Raw genomic sequence first — 19,792 nt, 5'->3', positions numbered from 1 at the left:
AGTGGGCTTCAGGGACAGAATCTCCAGCCGTGCGGGTCCCTCCACCCACAGGTGACAAGGGTCTGCGAGAGGGTCTCTTTGGCAGGTCGAGAGGGGAGTGGGGTGCCCCCATAACTCAGGCCCCCTTGGGAGGCAGCAGCAGAGGCGGGAGCAGACAGGGGCTCCCCAAGCAGGCAGGAGCCCTGATTCATTGTTGAAGGTCTCTGCATAAACCCCCTGAGGGAACTGAGCCTGAGAGGTGGCCCTGCCCCCACCTGAGCACCTGAACTTAATCTCACACTGAATAGCAGCCCTGCCCCTGCCCAAAGCCCTGAGGCTGGGAAGCAGCATTTGAATCTCAGACCACAAGTGCTGGCTGGGAGGATCTGAAGGCCAAGCGGGTGTGAAGAGAATATTCAGAAGTCAAGTCACTGGCTGGAAAAAGCCCAGAAAAGGGAAAAAAAATAAGATTATAGAAGGTTACTTTCTTGGCGAACAGGTATTTCCTCCCTTCCTTTCTGATGAGGAAGAACAATGCTTACCATCAGGGAAAGACACAGAAGTCAAGGCTTCAGTATCCCAGCCCACTCAGTGGACTCAGGCCATGGGAGAGCTTAAAAAGGATTTTGAAAATCAAGTTAGAGAGGTGGAGGAAAAACTAGGAAGAGCAATGAGAGACATGCAAGCAAAGCATGAAAAACAAGTAAACACCCTGCTAAAGGAGACCCAAAAAAATGCTGAAGAAAATAACACCTTGAAAAATAGGCTAACTCAATTGGCAAAAGAGGTTTAAAAAGCCAATGAGGAGAAGAATGCTTTCAAAAGCAGAATTAGCCAAATGGAAAAGGAGGTTCAAAAGCTCACTGAAGAAAATAGTTCTTTCAAAATTAGAATGGAACAGATGGAGGCTAATGACTTTGTGAGAAACCAAGAACTCACAAAACAAAACCAAAAGAATGAAAAAATGAAAGATAATGTGAAATATCTCATTGGAAAAACAAATGACCTGGAAAATAGATCCAGGAGAGACAATTTAAAAATTATGGGAGAAAATTATTGGAAGCTAGAGGGCTTGGGTTTCAATAAAAGCAAAGAATGGATTTAGGAAAAGTGCAGCATAAGGAGAAATAGAATAATAATGGCCAGATAGAGGAACATCAGAGCTTTAAATTGGGCAAATGTAACATTGCTGGATAATGGTAATACAGTTTATAAACATGTGTGGCTACGGTGGAAAGGAAGAAGAGATGATGAGAATTACGGAGACTACAAAACTGAGCAGTTAGAGAGATTGAGGGAGTGTCAACAAGAATGTTAAAGAGCAGGAGATGGAAAACAGAGAAAGACAGTGAATTAGATCCTGAACTCCTTGAGAAAGAGTTGCAAATGACCTCAGGATGGATATAGGATAACCACCAGTATCTGGACTGGATAGAAGATTTGGATACTGTAAACTTTAAAAGAAAACAGCTTGCTGAAAGATGTTGTCCATGAGAGATAAGGAAGGAAACAAGCATTTGTTAAGTACCTGCTATAAGCCAGGAAATGTGCTAAACACTTTACACATATTATCTCATTTGATCCTCACAACAACCATAACAGGTAAGTGCTATTATTATCTTCATTTTGCAGTTAAGGAAACTGAGATTAAATGACTTGCCCAGGGTCACAAAATTAGTGTCTGAGATTGGATTTGAATTCCAGTTTTCCTGACTCAAGGCCCAGCACTCTATACACTGCACCATCTAGGTGCCTCAAAGTAGAGTAGAGTACATGTAATAATGAAGTGATTAAACACAAAAAAGCAGAAAATCACATTTAAATAAGGATAATTAGTAGCACTTCTTTTTTGTGATATCCAATCTACATAAGGAACTCAATAAACATTCTTTGAATTTCATTTCATGAATATATACTACCCTACATAATTAAGATGAAAAAGATTAAAAGAAGGCCTATCCAAGCAGCCAGTGGTTAAAAATGTTAACAAAAAAAACCAAAACATAACATACAATTGATATTATTAGTGATGGATATAAAATGAAAAGATGGAAAATGGTACCTAAAAACACTTGATATATTCCATTAAAAGCCACATAGTGAAAATAAATGTAGACGGTAACAAATTTACCTGATCAAATAGTTGTTTGCCAGTTGTATTGGGCTGGATTGCAAATTCCAGCTCCGCATCCATAGTAGTTACTCTTACATTGATCTGTAATAATAAAAAGAAAAGTGAGAAAAATGAAAAAGTATTTCTGTTCAATACTGGGCTAAATAAGTACTTTTATCTTTTATAAAGCCATACATATGATAAACTTTGTAACTGGAAAAGAGCTGTTAAACAACATGCTACTAAATTAAATCATAAGTCCTATTATTATTTAGGCTCTCTACCTAAAAATACTTATTTTACATATATCTTAGTATTTCCCCAAAAGCTTAACAAGAGAATACTGTACAGGGGTGGCATTTAATAATCTCTATGGGACTGGTTTTAATTCTTTACTATCTCAGAGACAGTGTCTCAAAAGTCTTAGCGCAGTTTTAATCTTTAATAACTTCAGAAGTATAATGCTATAAACACATTAAACTTCATTTAAACTCATTTTGTTTTGACTGCCTCAAGTCTCCCACTTCAATCGATCCTTCATTCAGCCACTAAAGTGATTTTTCTAAAGTGTAGATCTGACCATGTCAACTCCCCTATTCAAGAACTCACTCCCAGAATCAAATACAAAATTTTCTGTTTGGTGTTCAAGGTCCCTTCAAACTGAGGACTCCCTCTTCCTCCCCCACACATCTTTTCAGTCTTCTTATACTTTATTTCAACACATTCTTTAATCCAGTGACAGTGGTCTCCTAGCTATTTCATTAAAAAACACTCCCATCTCTCTGCTCCAAACATTTTTTCCGGCTGCCCCCATGGACAGTCTGGACTGTTTTCCCTCTATCTCTGCTTACTCCTCTAGATTCCTTTAAAAGGCCCAGCTGAAATTCTATCTTCTACAGGAAGACTTTCCCAACCTCTCAATTCCAATACCTTTTCTGTTATTTATTTTCTATTTCTCCTGCATATAGCTTGTTCATACATATTTGCTTGTTATTTCCTCTCTCACAAACCTCCCCCCCCCCACCCCATCCACCATTAAAATGTGAGTTGATTGAGTGCAGGGACTGTCTTTTGCATCTTTTTGTATCCCTAGTACTTAACACAAGACTTGGCACATAGTGGGCCCTTAATAAATGTTTAATTATGACTGGGCTAAAACTGGAGATGCCAAAATAAAGCATAAAAAATAGTATTTAGCCTCAAGGATCTCATATTTTACTAAGGAAATAGAAGAGTATTAATCAAATACAGAATTCAAGAAAGGCTTTGAATAGAAACTCAGCCTTGAAGGAAATTAAAAAACTCTAAGAGGAAGGGTGAAGAGGGAGAGAATGTACTACAGGAATGGCAACAGGCCTTGTGCATAAAGGCTTAGAGCATCCATTTTGGAAAGCAGTGAGCAAGCTGTGCTGCGTGCATTAAAGAGGCTAATATTACTTAAGTCTAGAAAGGTAGGCAGGAGCTAGATGCTATGGAGGCAGGATCAACAAGACTTGACAATTAATTGGATGACAAACTTCATTTGGAGTGAACTGAGATTAAGATGTCAATGGAATATCAAAGTATAGGTAAATGGGCAGCTGCTGAAGCTAGACTGAAATTCAGCAGAGGTACTAAAGTTTGGATACACAAATTTCAATTTACAAAAATATTCTTTAAATGGTCATTTATACTACAAAGTAATTCTTTATTGAGACACAACTGTATAATGTAAAAAAGCTGGACCCGGATTCAAAAGACTTAGATTTGAATCCTACCTCCAAAACTTACTATATGCTATGAACGTGAACAAATCACTTAATTTCTCCAGGATTAAAGATAAAAAACCCTCAGATATTTTGCCTGGGATTAAAAAAATAAGATTTAAGGATACGTGAAGCATCATAAAAAAAGGGAAAGATAATGTGGAATCTTCTATCACCTCTATCATTAAGTTGTCGCCACTAGTCAAGGTTAAACTCTGTGATCAAACGGTTGGGGAATCAAATGTAGAATACAAACTCTTTGAGGACAGGGACTGCTTTTTATTCTTGTCTTTTTTTTATCGTCATAGCCTAACACATTGCTCTGTATATAACAGACACTTAAAAATGCTTGCTCACTATTGAACAGAACTCATATAGTATAATTTCACATAAAAATCTCATAGGTGGTTGATAGAATGCTGGATCTCAGGAAGACCTGAATTCAAATTTGACCTCAGACACTGTGTGATCCTAGGCAAGTCACTTAATGTCCATCTGCCTCAGTTCCCCCATTTGTAAAATAGGGATAACAATGGCACCTTCTTCCCAGGGTTGTTATAAGGATAAAATGAGATAATATTTGTAAAGCACTTTGCAAACCATAAAGCACTATACAAATGCTAGCTATCATCATCATCATCATCATCATCATCATCAAGCTACATGAGACCTTAAAGATCACTTAGGGTTGGAGAGGATAAATGACTTTTTAACACATGTAGCAAAGCTAAGAATCAAGCCAAGAACTTAATTCAATGCTCTTTCTACAACATTTTCCTCTTGTAAAGTTATTATAAAAATATATTAAGTATTTTTATTCTTTAAAAATGAAATAATCTAAACACTCAAACTGATGACTCAAAACAAGTTTCTTTCTAAGGCCTCCCAATTATATTTCAATTGAATGTGCAACTATATTCAAATTTCCTTAGTTCATAACATCTGGAAAGACCTTCGGCAATGATGAAATGAAATATTTACTGCCAGTGGAGTAAACCTACTAAACGACAGTTCAAAAGAAATCAACTGATATACTTACTGGTTTCGGCATTTTTACTTTTCTTTGTGTCTTCTTTTTGTCTTTAATAATTTTCCAAGTTCAATGGATCTGTTAAGTAAAAATAGAAAGATATTAATAACTTTCACAAACAAACATCAGTGCTGGAGAATGCAGACACCCAATGGGTTTTTAACCCTGCTGCAGCTCAAAATTTCCAGTTTAAGTGATTTACCAGCCTTAGCCTACCCAGCAGTAGAGACTACAGATATACACTGCCGTGCACAACCCTTTTATGATTTTTGTCCCTTAGTTTTTTGCCTTTCTTTGTATTTCCAGAGCTTAGCAGTGGTCAGGCACGTCCTACATGCTTAATGACTTAATGACAAAGGAATTTAGAAAGTAATCCACCTGTTAAATAGTATTCTCTCAATTTATCAGTTTTTAAAAATCTACATTTTTTTTAAACCAAGTTTTCCTACAAGACACATATCTGCACTAATGAAAACGTTAAAAAGACAGCAAACTGAACACCTGCTTTTACTGGGCAGCCCAAAATTTTAAGTTCCTTTATACACACAGAAGATGACAGTTTATCCATGTTCCATCATACTTGGTGCACAAAATATATGTAGCAAATAACTAATTCCTGGATCAATCATTTGGTTTATTATGAAGCGAGATTTGACCAAAAATTAACGAGCAAGCAAGCAGTTGTAACTTTAAGTTACACTCTTTTTCCCCCTTCTCACTTTCACAATTAAATGTTTCCCATTCTCCCATCAATTGTGCAATTTTAACTATCTCATTTAAAAAATTTTGAATTTAAATATCAACTAAAACAAATACCTTCATATACACAGCAGAACAAAGAGGGTTGTAGATCTTTATAATGTAGAGTTTGCTTTTTAAATGCTACTTCTTTGCTGTCCTGCTTGGCTGTGATTCCTTCTGGGTTTCTTTGTTTTCTTCTGTGTATTTCAAAAATAAGTTTCCATACCCTCTGTTCTAACTTTTATTTTCTTTTTCCTAACCTCCTCAATCTTCATTGCCTCCCAAATTAAGGAAAATGAAAAACAACAAATAACAAATCCTAACAAATAAACATAATCACACAAAACAAATTCCCACGTTGGCTGTGTCTTAAAATGTATCTGATGGAGGAACTTGAATCTATTACCTGTCAGGAAGTGGTTGGCCAATGCCCTTAAATCTCTCAAAGCTGTTTTTCCTTATCATGCAATTATTATTGTATAAATTGTCCTGTTCCCTTCATTCTGCATCAATTCACATAAGTCTTTCCAGACTTCTCTGAAACTATTTTATCATTTCTCCCAGCAAATTAGTGTTCTACTATATTCGTATACCACAGCTTGTTCAGCCATTCACTGTTTTAAAGGTATCCTCTTAGTTTCCAGTTATCATGATAAAAACAAGATTTATGAATTTTATTTTTTTTTTACATATGGGTCCTCTACCTCTTCTTCTCATTTCTTCAGGGGATAAACATAGTAGCAGTATCACTAAATAAATACACAACTTAGTGACTTGAGATATAGTTCCAAATGTCTTATCAGAGGCTGTCACAATTCGCAGTTTAACCAACAATGCAGAAATTTGACTTATTTTTCAGTGGCCCCTCTAAAAACTGTCCTTTTCCCTTTTTTAATCATTTTTCTCAATTTGATGGATATGAGGTGGAACTTCAGAATTGTTCTCTTTTGAATGTCACTATTTATTAGTGATTTAGGTCATTTTTTCACATCCTTATTGACAGTTTAGATTTTTTTCCTTTGATTATCTACTTGGGAATTGTTCTTGTTCTTATAAATTTGAATCAGTTCCTTATAGATCTTTCAAACAAGTCTTTTATCAGAGAAATTTACTACAAAGTTTTTTCCCCTCGATGGATTTCCTCCTAATTTTAACTGCAATGGTTTTGTTTGTACAGAACTGTTAAAATTTTATTTAAGCAAAAGTATCTATTTTACCATCTTTGATCCTCTCACCTTCACCCATTCATTGTTCTGAAAGGTACTTTCTTCCCTGCTCCTCTAATTTATTTATGATGTCATTCTTTAAGTCTGAGTCACATAACCATTTGGAGCTTATTGTGATATGTGGTATGGGATGTTGATCTATATCTAACTTCTTTCAAAGTGCTTTCCAGTTTTCCAAGTGAATTCTTATCCCAGTATTTGGGATGAAGTATTTGGGTTCAACAACACCATGCTACTACATCCATTTGCTTCTAATATGTTATAGAACTAATCTATTCCACTGATAAACCCCTCTCCCTCTCCCTCTCTTTTGATAATTAATGCTTTGTAGTTTGGGGTATGATATATGATGATGAATAGTATATATTCTAATAACAATAGAAGAAATGTGTCTAACAATAGAAGAAATGTGTCCTCAGAACCCTAATGTCTTTAAGGTCACTGGCTTCCTCCTCACACTGGCATGCCTACCTACCTCCACTCTTCTACTCCTCTACTACCTCCTCGAACAAAGGTGGAAAGGCCATCTACGCAGTCACAGGCTTGTCTGAATTTAAAATGAACACAGATAGCATGGGTGCTTCTTCAAATGGAGGAATTCAGGGAGAAAGAGGCCATAGAAATAGAGTTAGGAGTGCCAGTGTAGAAAGAAGTCACTGACTCCTAAAGACATTAAAGTTCAGAGGATATATTTATTCTATCCTTATTAGAATATATACCATTCATCATCATATAAGCCCTTCTAACTGATCAAATGTCTTTTCCTTCTCTCTTGACTCCAGCAATTGCAATTTAAAATTTCTACTCAGTTCTAACCTCATCAGTAATACCTATAAATTTTTTATTTCATTAAAGATCCATTTCCTCCTCTACCACCACCTCCATCACCCTCACCCCCAATAGCCATATACTACAAAGAGATCAAAGGAAAGGACTCACACGCACAATGCTAATCATACCAGTACTTGTTGTAGAAAAGAAACAGAAGGGGATATCCAATAACTGAGGAATGACTAAACAAATTACTGCATAGTAATGTAATAAAATACTCAAAAAATGACAAAATTTGAAAGTTGGAAAATACTTCAGTGGTCATCTATGCCAATCTGCACATTAATGGAATCCCTACTAAACATACCTGACAAGTTTTTTGTCTAGACTCTGCTCAAAAACCTCCAAGTTTGGGGGAGAGAAGGGAGAGGAATCTGACGCTTCTGGCAGCTGATATAATTTTGGATGGCTCTAATTGTGAAGAAAATTTTCCTGACAAGAAGCCCAATTTTGTCTTTTTGCAACTTCTAGCTACTGCTATAGACTACCTGGACAGAAAAGGGAAATACGTGAAGAGTTTGGGAAACAGCCTTATTTCCTTCTTCTGTCCAGGTAGTATATAGTACTATTTATCAGTGACAAAAGCACTTGTTTCTCCCTCTTTTGACCTTTACCCAAACAATCTCTATCATTCTTCCCCACTCTGGTTCCTGCATTCCCTCATGAGTATATCTTCCTAATATACAATGCTATATCTCCTTTTTCCTTTTACCATCCTATTTCTTTTGAGTAAGGTACATCCATCCAGAGTCACAGCCTCAGTGATGGGTTTCATTCCACCAAACTTCAGTGAAAAGACTTCTACTTCTTCTTGTTTGTTGCCTTGGACATTTATGTACAGGCCTCAAGGCCAGGGGTATTACTACTGGCTTTGTTCTTAAATTTTATAGGGTTAGGAAATCACAAACCAAAACTCGTTCCTTGTGGTTACTCTCTATAATATCTTACTTTGAAGATATACACACTGCAAATATTTTTACTAGCCTTTATTATATGTATTCTAACATATTATATGTACTCTATGTACTTCATCTCTGGTCAGGAATCTGTCAACCCTGTGTTGCAAGCAGTGAGCCAGAAATACAAATACCATTCTCAGACTTTACCTATTTAACCAGTTACTCATTTCCCAAATTAATTTTTCTCTTCTGTATCCCTTCCCTTCAATGGGAAACAGGGAAGAAATCTCAGCCCAGGTCTCCTTTGGGCAATACTTTTCAAGTTCCTTCTGGAAGCGTTATTTATGCCCATGAGTCAATAGAAGTAGGTAGCTGTCATCTGCTTTGATACACTGTGGAAGTTTTTCTTATATCTTGGATGCACGTCCCAAGAAGACAACAGACCTTTCTATTGTTATCAGATCAAGAAATAGCTACCTCAATACCCCTAGAAAAGGAGTCAATTACTACTCTTCTCTCCTTACTGTGCCCTTTACTAGATAATTTCTTACTTAGCTTCTGTGGCTCTACTACAATATTCCTGGATAGATAAGCAGCTTCTTCCTCAAGTGCATCAAGCTTCTCTTTCAGAAAAAGCTTCACATCTGTTTTTAAGCGTTAACTGTGCATTTGTTCTTTTCCTTTCCTTTCTCCTTTGTGTACTTACCTACTCTCCAACACATTAACAACGGTCAAGTCTCTCTTCCTACACCTATTTCCCTCAAGACCACTTTGTTCTCCCTAACAACCTAAATCATGGAATGGCATTCAGGCATTCAAATACCTTCACTTCCCAAGAAGGAAGATCATCCTACACTTGGAAGACATATAACAGTCATTCGAACTACTCTGGGATAAGTCTACTGTGGGAAGAATTATACTTGAACAGTTGGTACAAGTTGCTGCACAATTACCTTTATTCCCCATAATGGCTAAGATTTTCAGCCTTATTGCTTTATAGATACCTACTACTTGTGAGTATTTATACCTTCAGCTAGGTTCCTAATTAAAACTTTTTAACAGTCAATCATCATTTGAAAATCTTATTCAAATTCCTCTCCTATCTAAATAATTCTACATGGGGGTGGGGGTGGGGGGGAGGTGACCAAGCCAAGATGGTGGAGTAAAAGTAGGGACTTTCCTTAGCTCTCCCCCAAAGTCCTCTAAACAAATTCTAGAGCTATAGAACCCACAAAATGACAGAGTGAAACAAATCCTCAGCCCAAGACAACCTGTAAAGTCAACAGAAAGTATCTTTTACACCAGGCAGGGAGCAGAGCACAGTCCAGAATGGGCCTTATCTGGCACAGATAGGCTGGAGTAGGTCTCATGGGACTGAATCATTGGCAGCTGTGGCAGTTTGCAGACTTCTCAACCCACAAACGTCAAAAAGTTCAGTGGGAAAACTGTGTGGGACCTAGGTGAAAGAGGAGTTCTAGTCTGGCTGGGTTCAGCCCCAGGGTGGCAGCAGCAGCAACAGCTGCAGAGGCTGCTTCCAGAGCTCTGAACCCACAGACAGTGGGGGATCAAATGACTGATACAAAACCCCTGAAGCCTGGGACAGTACAACCACCCCCACCCCCACTGGAAGCAGAGGCCTAGCTTGACAAAGAGTTAAAGTCAAGTACTTGGTTGAGAAGATGAGCAGATGGCATAAAAAACTCAGATTATAGAATCTTACTTTGGTGACAAAGAAGATCAAAACATACAACCAGAAGAAAACAAAGTCAAAGGTCCTACATCAAAAGCCTCCAAAAAAAAAATACATGCATATATATACACACACACACACACACACACACACACACACACACACACACACACACACACACACACATACATACATATATATACACACACACACACACATACACATATATGTATATATATGGATTGGTCTCAGGCCATGAAGAGCTCAAAAAGGATTTTGAAAATCAAATGAGAGAAGTAGAGCAAAAACTGCTAAGAGAAATTAGAGTGATGCAAGAAAATCATGAAAAACTAGTCAACAGCTTACTAAAGGAAACCCCCCCAAAAAAATACTGAAAAAAATAACCCAAATGGCAAAAGAGGTCCAAAAAGTCTATGAGAAGAAGAATGCCTTAAAAAGCAGAATGGGCCAAATGCAAAAGGTGATCCAAAAGCTCACTGAAGAAAATAATTCCTTCAAAATTAGAATGGAGCAAATGGAAGCTAATGACTTTATGAGGAATCAAGAAATTATAAATCAGAACCAAAAGAATGAAAAAATAGAAGACAATGTGAAATATCTCATTGGGAAAAAACCAATGATCTGGAAAATAGATCCAGGAGAGATAATTTAAAAATTACAGGACCACCTGAAAGTCATGATCAAAAAAAGAGTCTAGACATTATCTTTCAAAAAATTATCAAGGAAAACTGCCCTAATATTCTAGAACCAGAGGGTAAAATAGAAATAGAAAAAAATCCACTGCTCACCTCTTAAAAGAGATCCCAAGAGGAAAACTAGGAACAGAGTTCCCAGGATAAGGAGGAAAATATTACAAGCAGCCAGAAAGAGATAATTTGAGTATTGTGGGAATACAGTCAGGATAACACAAGATCAAGCAGCTTCTACATTTAGGGATCAAAGGGCCTGGAATATGATATTCCAGAGATCAGTGGAGATAGAATTAAAAGCAAGAATCACCTAACCAGCAAAACTGATTATAATCCTTCAGGGGAAAAAAAATGAAATTTCAATGAAATAGAGGACTTCCAAGCATTCTTGCTGAAAACATCAGAGCTGAATAGACAATTTGACTTTAAAGTTGAACTGTTCACATTCCTACATGGAAAGACGATATTTGTAATTCATGAGACCTTTCTCAGTTTTAGGATAGTTAAATAGATAGGAAGGAGATAGATAGACAGATAGATAGATAGACAGACAGAGAAACACATAGATAGATAGAGCGGGCGCACAAGGTGAATTGAATATGAAGGGATGATACCTAAAAAATAAAATTAATGGTGAGAGGAATATATTGAGAGGAGAAAGGGACAGACAGAATGGGGTAAATTATCTCACATAAAAGAGGCAAGAAAAAGGTTTTACAGTGGAGGGGAAGGCAGGGAGGTGAGAAGGAATGAGTGAACCTTACTCTCATCGGACTTAGCTTAAGGAAGGAATAATAAACACACTCAACTGGGTATCTTACCCTACAAGAAAGTGAGGGGGAAGGAAATAAAAGGGAGGGATGATAGAAGGAAGGGCAGATTGGGGAAGGGGGTAGTCAGAAGCAAACACTTTTTAAAAGGGACAGGGTCAAAGGAGAAAAACAGAGTAAGTGGGGGGCAGAATAGGATGGAGAGAAATATAGTAAATCTTTTACCACATGACTATTATGGAGGTGTTTTGCATAACTACACATGTATAACCTATATTGACTTGCTTGCCTTCTCAGTGAGAGTGGGAAGGGCGGGAAGAAGGGAGAGAATTTGTAATTCAAAATCTTAAAAACAAATGCTAAAAAATTGTTTTTACATGCAACTGAGAAATAAGATATACAGGCAATGGGGTATAGAAATCTATCTTGCCCTTCAAGACAGTAAAGGGGAAGGAAATAAGGGTGGGGGAGTTGATGATAAAAGGGAAGGCAGACTGGGGAAAGGGGTAATCAGAATGTGTACCATCTCAGGGTAGAGGGGGATGATGGGGAGAAAATTTGGAACTCAAAATCTTATGGAAACAACTGTTGGAAAATTACAAATAAATTTAAATCTTACAAAAAAAATTCCACCATCTCAGACACACATCCCTCCTCTTTAGCCCTGTACCAACCTACCCTGTCCCACCATTTTGCTCTACCCACACTCATCAATAATTTATTTAATCTTCCGATTGTTTCTTATTCATTTTCTGACTTAGCTTATCTTGTCTTGCCATTTTACCTTCTCATTTTCTCCTTGAGGGTACTACTTCAGATTCTATTCCCTAATACTTCTAAATACTTTTATATCCTCCTTAACTGAGCTTGATCTAACCTCTTATAATCTGAAAATAGAATACAGACCAGTATCTGAGTCTGTTGTTGTTCTTCAAGTTTTCTACAATATATCTCAAATTTTGCCAAATTTTTACTTCCCAAAGTCAATCTATAAACCAATCCTTAGTCCAAACCTCTTCCAAGTCACCTATATGATTTTCTTCTCCTCCCTTGGTTCATATCTTAATCCTTCTCTTGCTCCCTTTCCCTTGTGAGTCAGAAGCAGTCACAAGAAACAAGGAAAAGCAAGAGAGGAGTCAAGATAGCAAAATAAAGGCAGGGGACTCATTTGTGCCCTCCCAAATCCCCGTCCAAACAACTTCAAAACGAATTCTGGAGTAACAGAATGAACAAATGACGGAGTGAAGCAATTTTCCAGCCCAAGATAATTCAGAAGGTTGTCAGGAAAGGTCTGTCTCACTGGTTAAGAGTGAAGCACAGGTTACACCAAAGCAAGCCAATGCTAGGACTTGGTGGTGACTGAATTGGCAGCAAGAGTTTCTGAACTTCTGAGCCAACAGAAGGTAAAGAGGCTGAACAACTTGTCAGAAGGAGAGTACAGATGACACTTAGAACTTTGTGGTATTGCCTACATAGTCATTGTGCCTGGGTCACAATCAGAGGGTTAGGAAGAACACTAGTACAGTGGAACATGTGGACCCTGGTCACAGTTTGAGGGTAGAAAAGAATGCTTGTGGTCATTTACAGACCAGAAAAAGACAAATCATACCTCTCCTTAGATCATACCACTTTGAAAAAACTGAAAATTTAAAGAGGCCCAGAACTAGATCTGAAAATACTAACACAAAAAACCCAAAGCTTGGGACAGTGCCCACTACACCCTGGAAGCAGAATTACTTTAACGAAGTTAAAAGTCACAACATAGGCTGGAAAAATAAGCAAACAACAACAAAAACCCTGACTGTAGAAAGTTACTATGAGGACAGGAAGATCAAAACACCAACTCAGAAGAGGGCAACAATGTCATAAGAGCTACATGCAAAGCCCCCAAGAATAATGTAAATTTATCTCAGCCCCCTCCAAAAAAACTTGGATCACTGAAAGAGGTCAAAAAACAATTTCAAAAATCAAATAAAGAGAGGGTAAAGGAGAAACTGGGAAAAGAAATGAGTGATGCAAGAAAATCAAGAAAAGAGAATCAATAACTTGGTAAAGGAGACACAAAAAGTAACACCTTAAAAAACAGAACAGTCCAAATGATAAAAAAGGCACAAAAATCCACTGAAGAAAAGAACTCCTTAAAAAGCAGAATTGGCCAAATGAGAAAAGAAGGTACAAAAAGTCACTCAAGAAAATAATTGATTAATTACAATTAGTCAAGTGGAAGTTAATGACTCCCTAAGAGTCATCAAGAAACAATAAAACAAAATCAAATGATTGAAAATATATAAAATATGTAAAATCATTTAAAAAACAACTAAACTGGTAAATAGATCAAGAAGAAATAATTAAAGTATTATTGGAGTATGTGAAAGTCATGATTGAAAAGAGCCCAGACATCATCTTTCAAGAAATTATCAAGGAAAACTGCCCTACAACTATAGAGTAAATAGAAATTGAAAGAATCTACCAGGAGGATTTTGGGAAGATGGTATAATAAGGCAGGAAATTACCTGGCTTTGCCACATTTTCCAAACAATTTAAAATAATGCCTCAAAAAGTGAACTTTTAGCAGCAAAAATAACTAAAATTCAGGCAATTGTTTGCCTGAGACAACTTAGTAGGACATTTGGAAAAACCTGATCTCGCAGAGTGGGAGTCTGGCCTGAATGAAGGGTCCATACCACTGACCAAACAACAAACCCTGGGGGCAGCTGGGTCAGGAAGCAGCCCCAATTGAAGGAATTTTCACCCCATTGACAGTGAGAAGACTGAATAGTTGATCAGAGGAAGACTGTAGGGTCCACTGTTGGCACTGGATCAGACAGACTCAGGTGTGACTTTGGGCAAGGAGGAGCAAGAATATACCCATGAGTGCTGTTGTGGAGGGGCTGCATGGGCCCTGTTGGCTGTGGGCACTCGCAGAAAAATGGAGTTCTTGAAATAGCTTAAAAAGGACTTTAAAAATCACAGAGGTTGGGAAAAAATTAGCAAAAAAATAAGAGCAAAGGAGCTGAGTTTGTAACCCAAGTTCCTGATGAAAAAAAAAATTTAATGAATTAAAGGATTTTCAGATACTTGTGAAGAAAAACACAGAACTGAATGGAAAATTTGACCTCCAAGAATCAAGAGAAACATTAGAAGATAAACACTAAAGGAATATTATAAGGAATTATATTATAAGAAATAAAAAGATCAAATTGTTTACTTCTTACATGGGAAAATGTTATCTGTGACATTTAAGAATGTTACCATCATTTGGGTGATTTGAAAGAACATACATAAGAACTGAGTTGAGTATGACATAATGAGAAAAAAAACTGGGTAGAGAGAGGTAAAATGTGTGAGTAAAAAAACTATTATAGAGAGAACAGGAGACAGTGGAAGGCTAATAGTGCTAGAAACTTTATTCTCACAATTGGTTTAAAAAGGGAATAACACATACATTAAAAGGGTATAAAAGTCTTCTTAACTTACAAAGAAATAAATAGGAGATCAAGGCTATAGAATAAGGGAGGGGCTCTTATAAGGGATAAGGATTAGGGAGGCACTGGTTAGATTATACATAGGTTCCCAAAGTGGGTGACATTGTCCCTGAGGGGTACTGAAATGTTCCAAGGGAGTGGTAATTACAGGTACAATTGGGGGATGCTGAATAAAAATAAGGGGGTAGTAGAAGCATAAGGAAAGAGAAAAAAATTCTGAAATTCTGTACATTTCATCTATTGTGTAACAGAATTAAAGTGGTAGTGATTACATTATTTTCCAAATAAACACACAGAACATAAGTTATAACCCATCAGTAGTCAAGTTCACCAACAGGTCTTAGGTCTTAACAAGCAAGTGTTGGCAGGCAAGCATATCACACATTGCCTGGTCTAGCATGCATTGGCAGTAAGATGTGTGTATGACTTGTTCATGATATGATACGATATGGTTACATGATGCAATATAATATCATCAAAATTTCAATGCAAGAAAAAATCAATTTACAATAAATTATTAAATTTAAAATGCATCATTTTAAATATGTATATTTTGTATTTGTTTGAAATTATACAAATTTTTTTTAAAAATTAAAAGGTTAAAGAAAGTAGATTTCCAGGGAGATACCAAGTAATTTTTTTTAAAAAGGGGATGGTAGGCCAAAATAAGTTTGGGAACCTCTGAGTTAGAAGTAAATTAGATATTTGAAGGGAGACTGCAAAAAGATGGACAGAAGGACCATAGTGAGGAAAAACAGAAGGGAGAGAAATGCACAACTAGAAATTATAACTTTGAATGCGAATGGGATGTATTCACCAATAAAACTGAAATGGATAGCACAAAGGATTAAAAAACAAAATCTTACAGTCTGTAAAAATAAAGGACTGGAGTAGAATGTATTGTGCTTCAGCTGCTACCAAAAAAGGCAAGGATAGCAATCATGACCTCAGAAAAAAATTAAAGCTAATACAGAATTAAAAGAGATAAACAGGGAAACTACATAATGATGAAAGATACCATACATAATGAATATCAATACTAAACCTACATCCACCAAATGCTATAGCATCCAAATTTTTAACGGAAAGGCTAAATGAATTATAAATAGAAACAGATATGAAAACTATAATAGTAGGGGCCTTCAATCCTCCCCTCTCAGAACTAGGTAAATCTAACCAAAAAATAAATAAGAAAGAAATCAAGGAGATGAACAGAATCATAGATAAGCTAGATATGACAGATATCTGGAGAGAACTGAATGGGAATAAAAATATACCTTTGCTCAGCAGTTTATGGCACCTTTGCCAAAACTAACCATATATTAGAGCATAAAACTTTATAGTTAAGTGCAGAAAAGCATAAATATTAAGTGCTTCCTTTTCAGATCATAATGCAATATGATTATATTTAATAAGGGACCATGGAAACAGATTAAAAATTGAATGGAGACTAAATAACCTAATAGTAAAGAATGAGTAGGTTAAAGAACAAATCACAGAAACAATAAATAATTTTATTAAAGAGAATAATAAGACAATATATCAAAACCAATAGGATACAGCAAAGGCAGTAAAAAGAGGAATTTCTATTTCTAAGTGCTCATATCAATAAAATAGAAAAAGAGCAGACCAATGAACTGGATATGCAATTAAAAATAAAAAACTAGAAAAAGAACAAGTTAAAAATCACCAAACACCAAATTGGAAATCTTAAAAATTAAAGGTGATATTGATGAAAATGAATATAAGAAAACCATTGAAATAATAAATAAAACTAGGAATTGGTTTCATGAAAAAAATACATAAAACACTGGTCAACATGATTTTTAAAAGAGACAGAAGAAAAGCCAAATGACTAGGGGCAGGGGTAGGGAACCTGCATCCTCAAGGTCACATGTGGCCCCCTAGGTCCTCAAGTACAGCAGTTTGACTGAACCCAAACTTCACAGAACAAATCACCTTAATAAAAAAGATATCTTCTGTAAAACTTGGACTCAGTCAAAAGGACCTAGGGATCCAAGGACCTAGAAGATCACAGGTTAACCATAACTGAACTATGAAAAAAATGAAAAGTGTGAATATCACAGTAATGAAGGTGAAATCAAAGTAATTTTCCCAATATGCCAATAAATTTAACAATTTAGGTAAAATGAAAGAATATTTACAGAAAATATAAACTTCCTAGATGAACAAAAGAAGAAATAAATAGAGTATTTAAATAAAATTATTTTGGAAAAAGAAATTGAACAGGACATAAATGAGTTTCCTAAGTAAAAAGCATCAGGACCAGATGTATTTGCAAGTGAACTCTACCAAACACTGAAAGACCAACTAAATTCCAATATTAAATTATTTGGAATAACAGGTAAAAAAAAAAAAAGGAGTACTACCAAACTCCTTTTAGGAAATAAATATGGTGGTAATATCTAAACCATAAAGAGCAAAAACAGAGAAAGAAAATAATAAGCCAATTTCCCTAAAAATATTGTTGTAAAAATATTAAATAAAATACTATCAAGAAGATTAATTTAAAGCAACATAGTACAAAGATCATACACTATGATCAGATGGGATTTATATCAGGAACTAAATCTTAGGAAAACAATCAGCATAATTGACCATATTAGTAACAAAGCTAACAGAAATTATATGATTATTTCAATAGATTCAGAAAATACTTCTAACAAAATATAATTTATTCCTATTAAAAACACTAAAAAGTATAAGAATAAATGGAGTTTTCCTAAATGCTGACACTGAAAGCAATCATTATCTACAATGGGAATAACCTACAAGCCTTCCTAATAAGATCAGGGGTGAAGCAAGGATACTCATTGTCACCAATATTATTCAATACTATACTCAAAATACTACAAGCAATAAGAAAAGAAAAAAACTGAAGGAATTATATTAGGCAATAAGGAAACAAAACTTTGCATAGGATATGTTATACTTGGAGAATCCTAGAAAATCAACTAAAAAAACTAGTTGAAATAATTAACTTTAGCAAAGTTTCAGGTTATAGAATAAAAACATAAAAATGATCAGCATTTCTAAATATCACCAACAAAGTCCAACAAGAATCAGAAAGAAAAATTCCATTTAAGATAACTGCAGACAACATAAAATATTTGGATGTCTACCTGCCAAGACAAACCCAGGAACTATATGAACACAATTACAAAACACTTTTCACACAATCAAGTCAGATCTGAACAATCAGAAAAACACTAATTGCTCATAAGTAGGCTAAGCCAATGTAATAAAAATAACAGTTCTATCCAAATTAATTTACTTATTCGGGGCCTTACCAATCAAACTTTCAAAGAATTACTTTATAGAGGTAGAATAAGTAGTAACAAAATTCATCCAGAATCAAAAAAGGTCAAGAATATTGAGAATCAAAGGAAAAAAGTGGAGGAAGGTGGCCTAGCCCTACTAGATCTCAAACTACATTACAAAGCAGTAATCATCAAAACAATCTGGTACTGGCTAAGACAGAGTGATAGATCAGTGGAACAGGTTAGGTACACAATACATAACAGTAAATGACCATAGTAATCTAGAATTTGATAAATGCAAAGATTCAAGATTTTGGGACAAGAACTCACTACTTGACAAACACTACTGGAAAAACTAGAAAGCAGTTTGATAGAAACTAGGTATAAAACAACATCTCACACTGTTTACTGAGTTCAAAATGGCTATGTGATTTGGATATAAAGGATGATGATACCTTAAGCAAATTAGGGGGGCATGTAATAGTTGATCTGTGAGATACATGGATAAGAGAAGAATTTATGACCAAACAAAAGGTAAAGAGCATCATGGGATGTGAAATGTATAATCTGATTACTTTAAATTGTTCACAAACAAAACCAAAATAGTCAAGATTAGAAAAAAGCAGAAAACTTCTACAGCAAGTTTCTCTGATAAAGGCCCCATCTCTCAAATACATAGAGAACTGAGTCAAATCTATATTACAAATCATTTCCCAATTGATAAATGATCAAAAAATTTGAACAAGCAGTTTTTAGACAAAGAAATCAAAGCTATTTTTAGTCATATGAAAAAAGGCTCTAAATCACTACTGATTAGAGAAATGCAAATTTAAACAACTTTGAGGTACCACTTTACATCTACCAGGTTGGCTAACATTACAGAAAATGAAAATGACAAAGGCTGGGGGAAATGTTGGGATATTAATGCACTGTTAGTGAAGTTGTGATCAGGAGTTTTAAACCTTTTTTTGTGTCATAGACCCCTTTAGAAGTCTAGGGAGACCTAGGATCAAAATATCAAAATAATGATACCAAAATCTTTTTAATGCATAAAATAAAATACATAGGATAATAAAAGAAACTAAATATACTAAAATAGTTATAATTTTTCTTGAATTCAAAGAAGCCAGAATAAGACCTCCTGATCTATACTCTCTTTTAGTAATGTCATCAGTTCCTATGTGTTTAACTATCTCCAAGTAAACAAGTCTCAAATCTAGATATCCAGCCTGTCTCTCTCTCAAGCTTCAGTAGTCCTGGATCCCATTGCTTATTGGACATTTCTTTTTGGT

At 35.7% G+C, this 19,792-nt stretch overlaps 1 protein-coding gene across 6 annotated transcripts in view; it reads right to left on the bottom strand.

The window, feature by feature from the left end:
• RDX (radixin) overlaps positions 1–19,792 on the bottom strand; it is an 87,132-nt gene that overhangs the window by 48,673 nt on the left and 18,667 nt on the right. For 4 of the 6 annotated variants that reach the window (XM_072611171.1, XM_072611174.1, XM_072611173.1 and 1 more), the window contains exons 2-3: positions 4,877–4,945; positions 2,111–2,194 (exon numbers count right to left, since the gene is read on the bottom strand). In XM_072611171.1, the coding sequence (XP_072467272.1) occupies positions 2,111–2,194; positions 4,877–4,888 (96 nt within the window). In that variant the 5' untranslated portion in view covers positions 4,889–4,945. Of the gene's footprint in view, positions 1–2,110; positions 2,195–4,876; positions 4,946–5,683; positions 6,282–13,034; positions 13,630–19,792 lie in introns of those variants that run through there. The other 2 variants (XM_072611172.1, XM_072611170.1) reach the window with 2 other exon arrangements.

Source organism: Notamacropus eugenii, chromosome 5, assembly GCF_028372415.1.
Source record: "Notamacropus eugenii isolate mMacEug1 chromosome 5, mMacEug1.pri_v2, whole genome shotgun sequence".
In the NCBI taxonomy this organism is placed as follows: domain Eukaryota; kingdom Metazoa; phylum Chordata; class Mammalia; order Diprotodontia; family Macropodidae; genus Notamacropus; species Notamacropus eugenii.
This window is presented reverse-complemented; position numbering and strand designations above follow the sequence as displayed.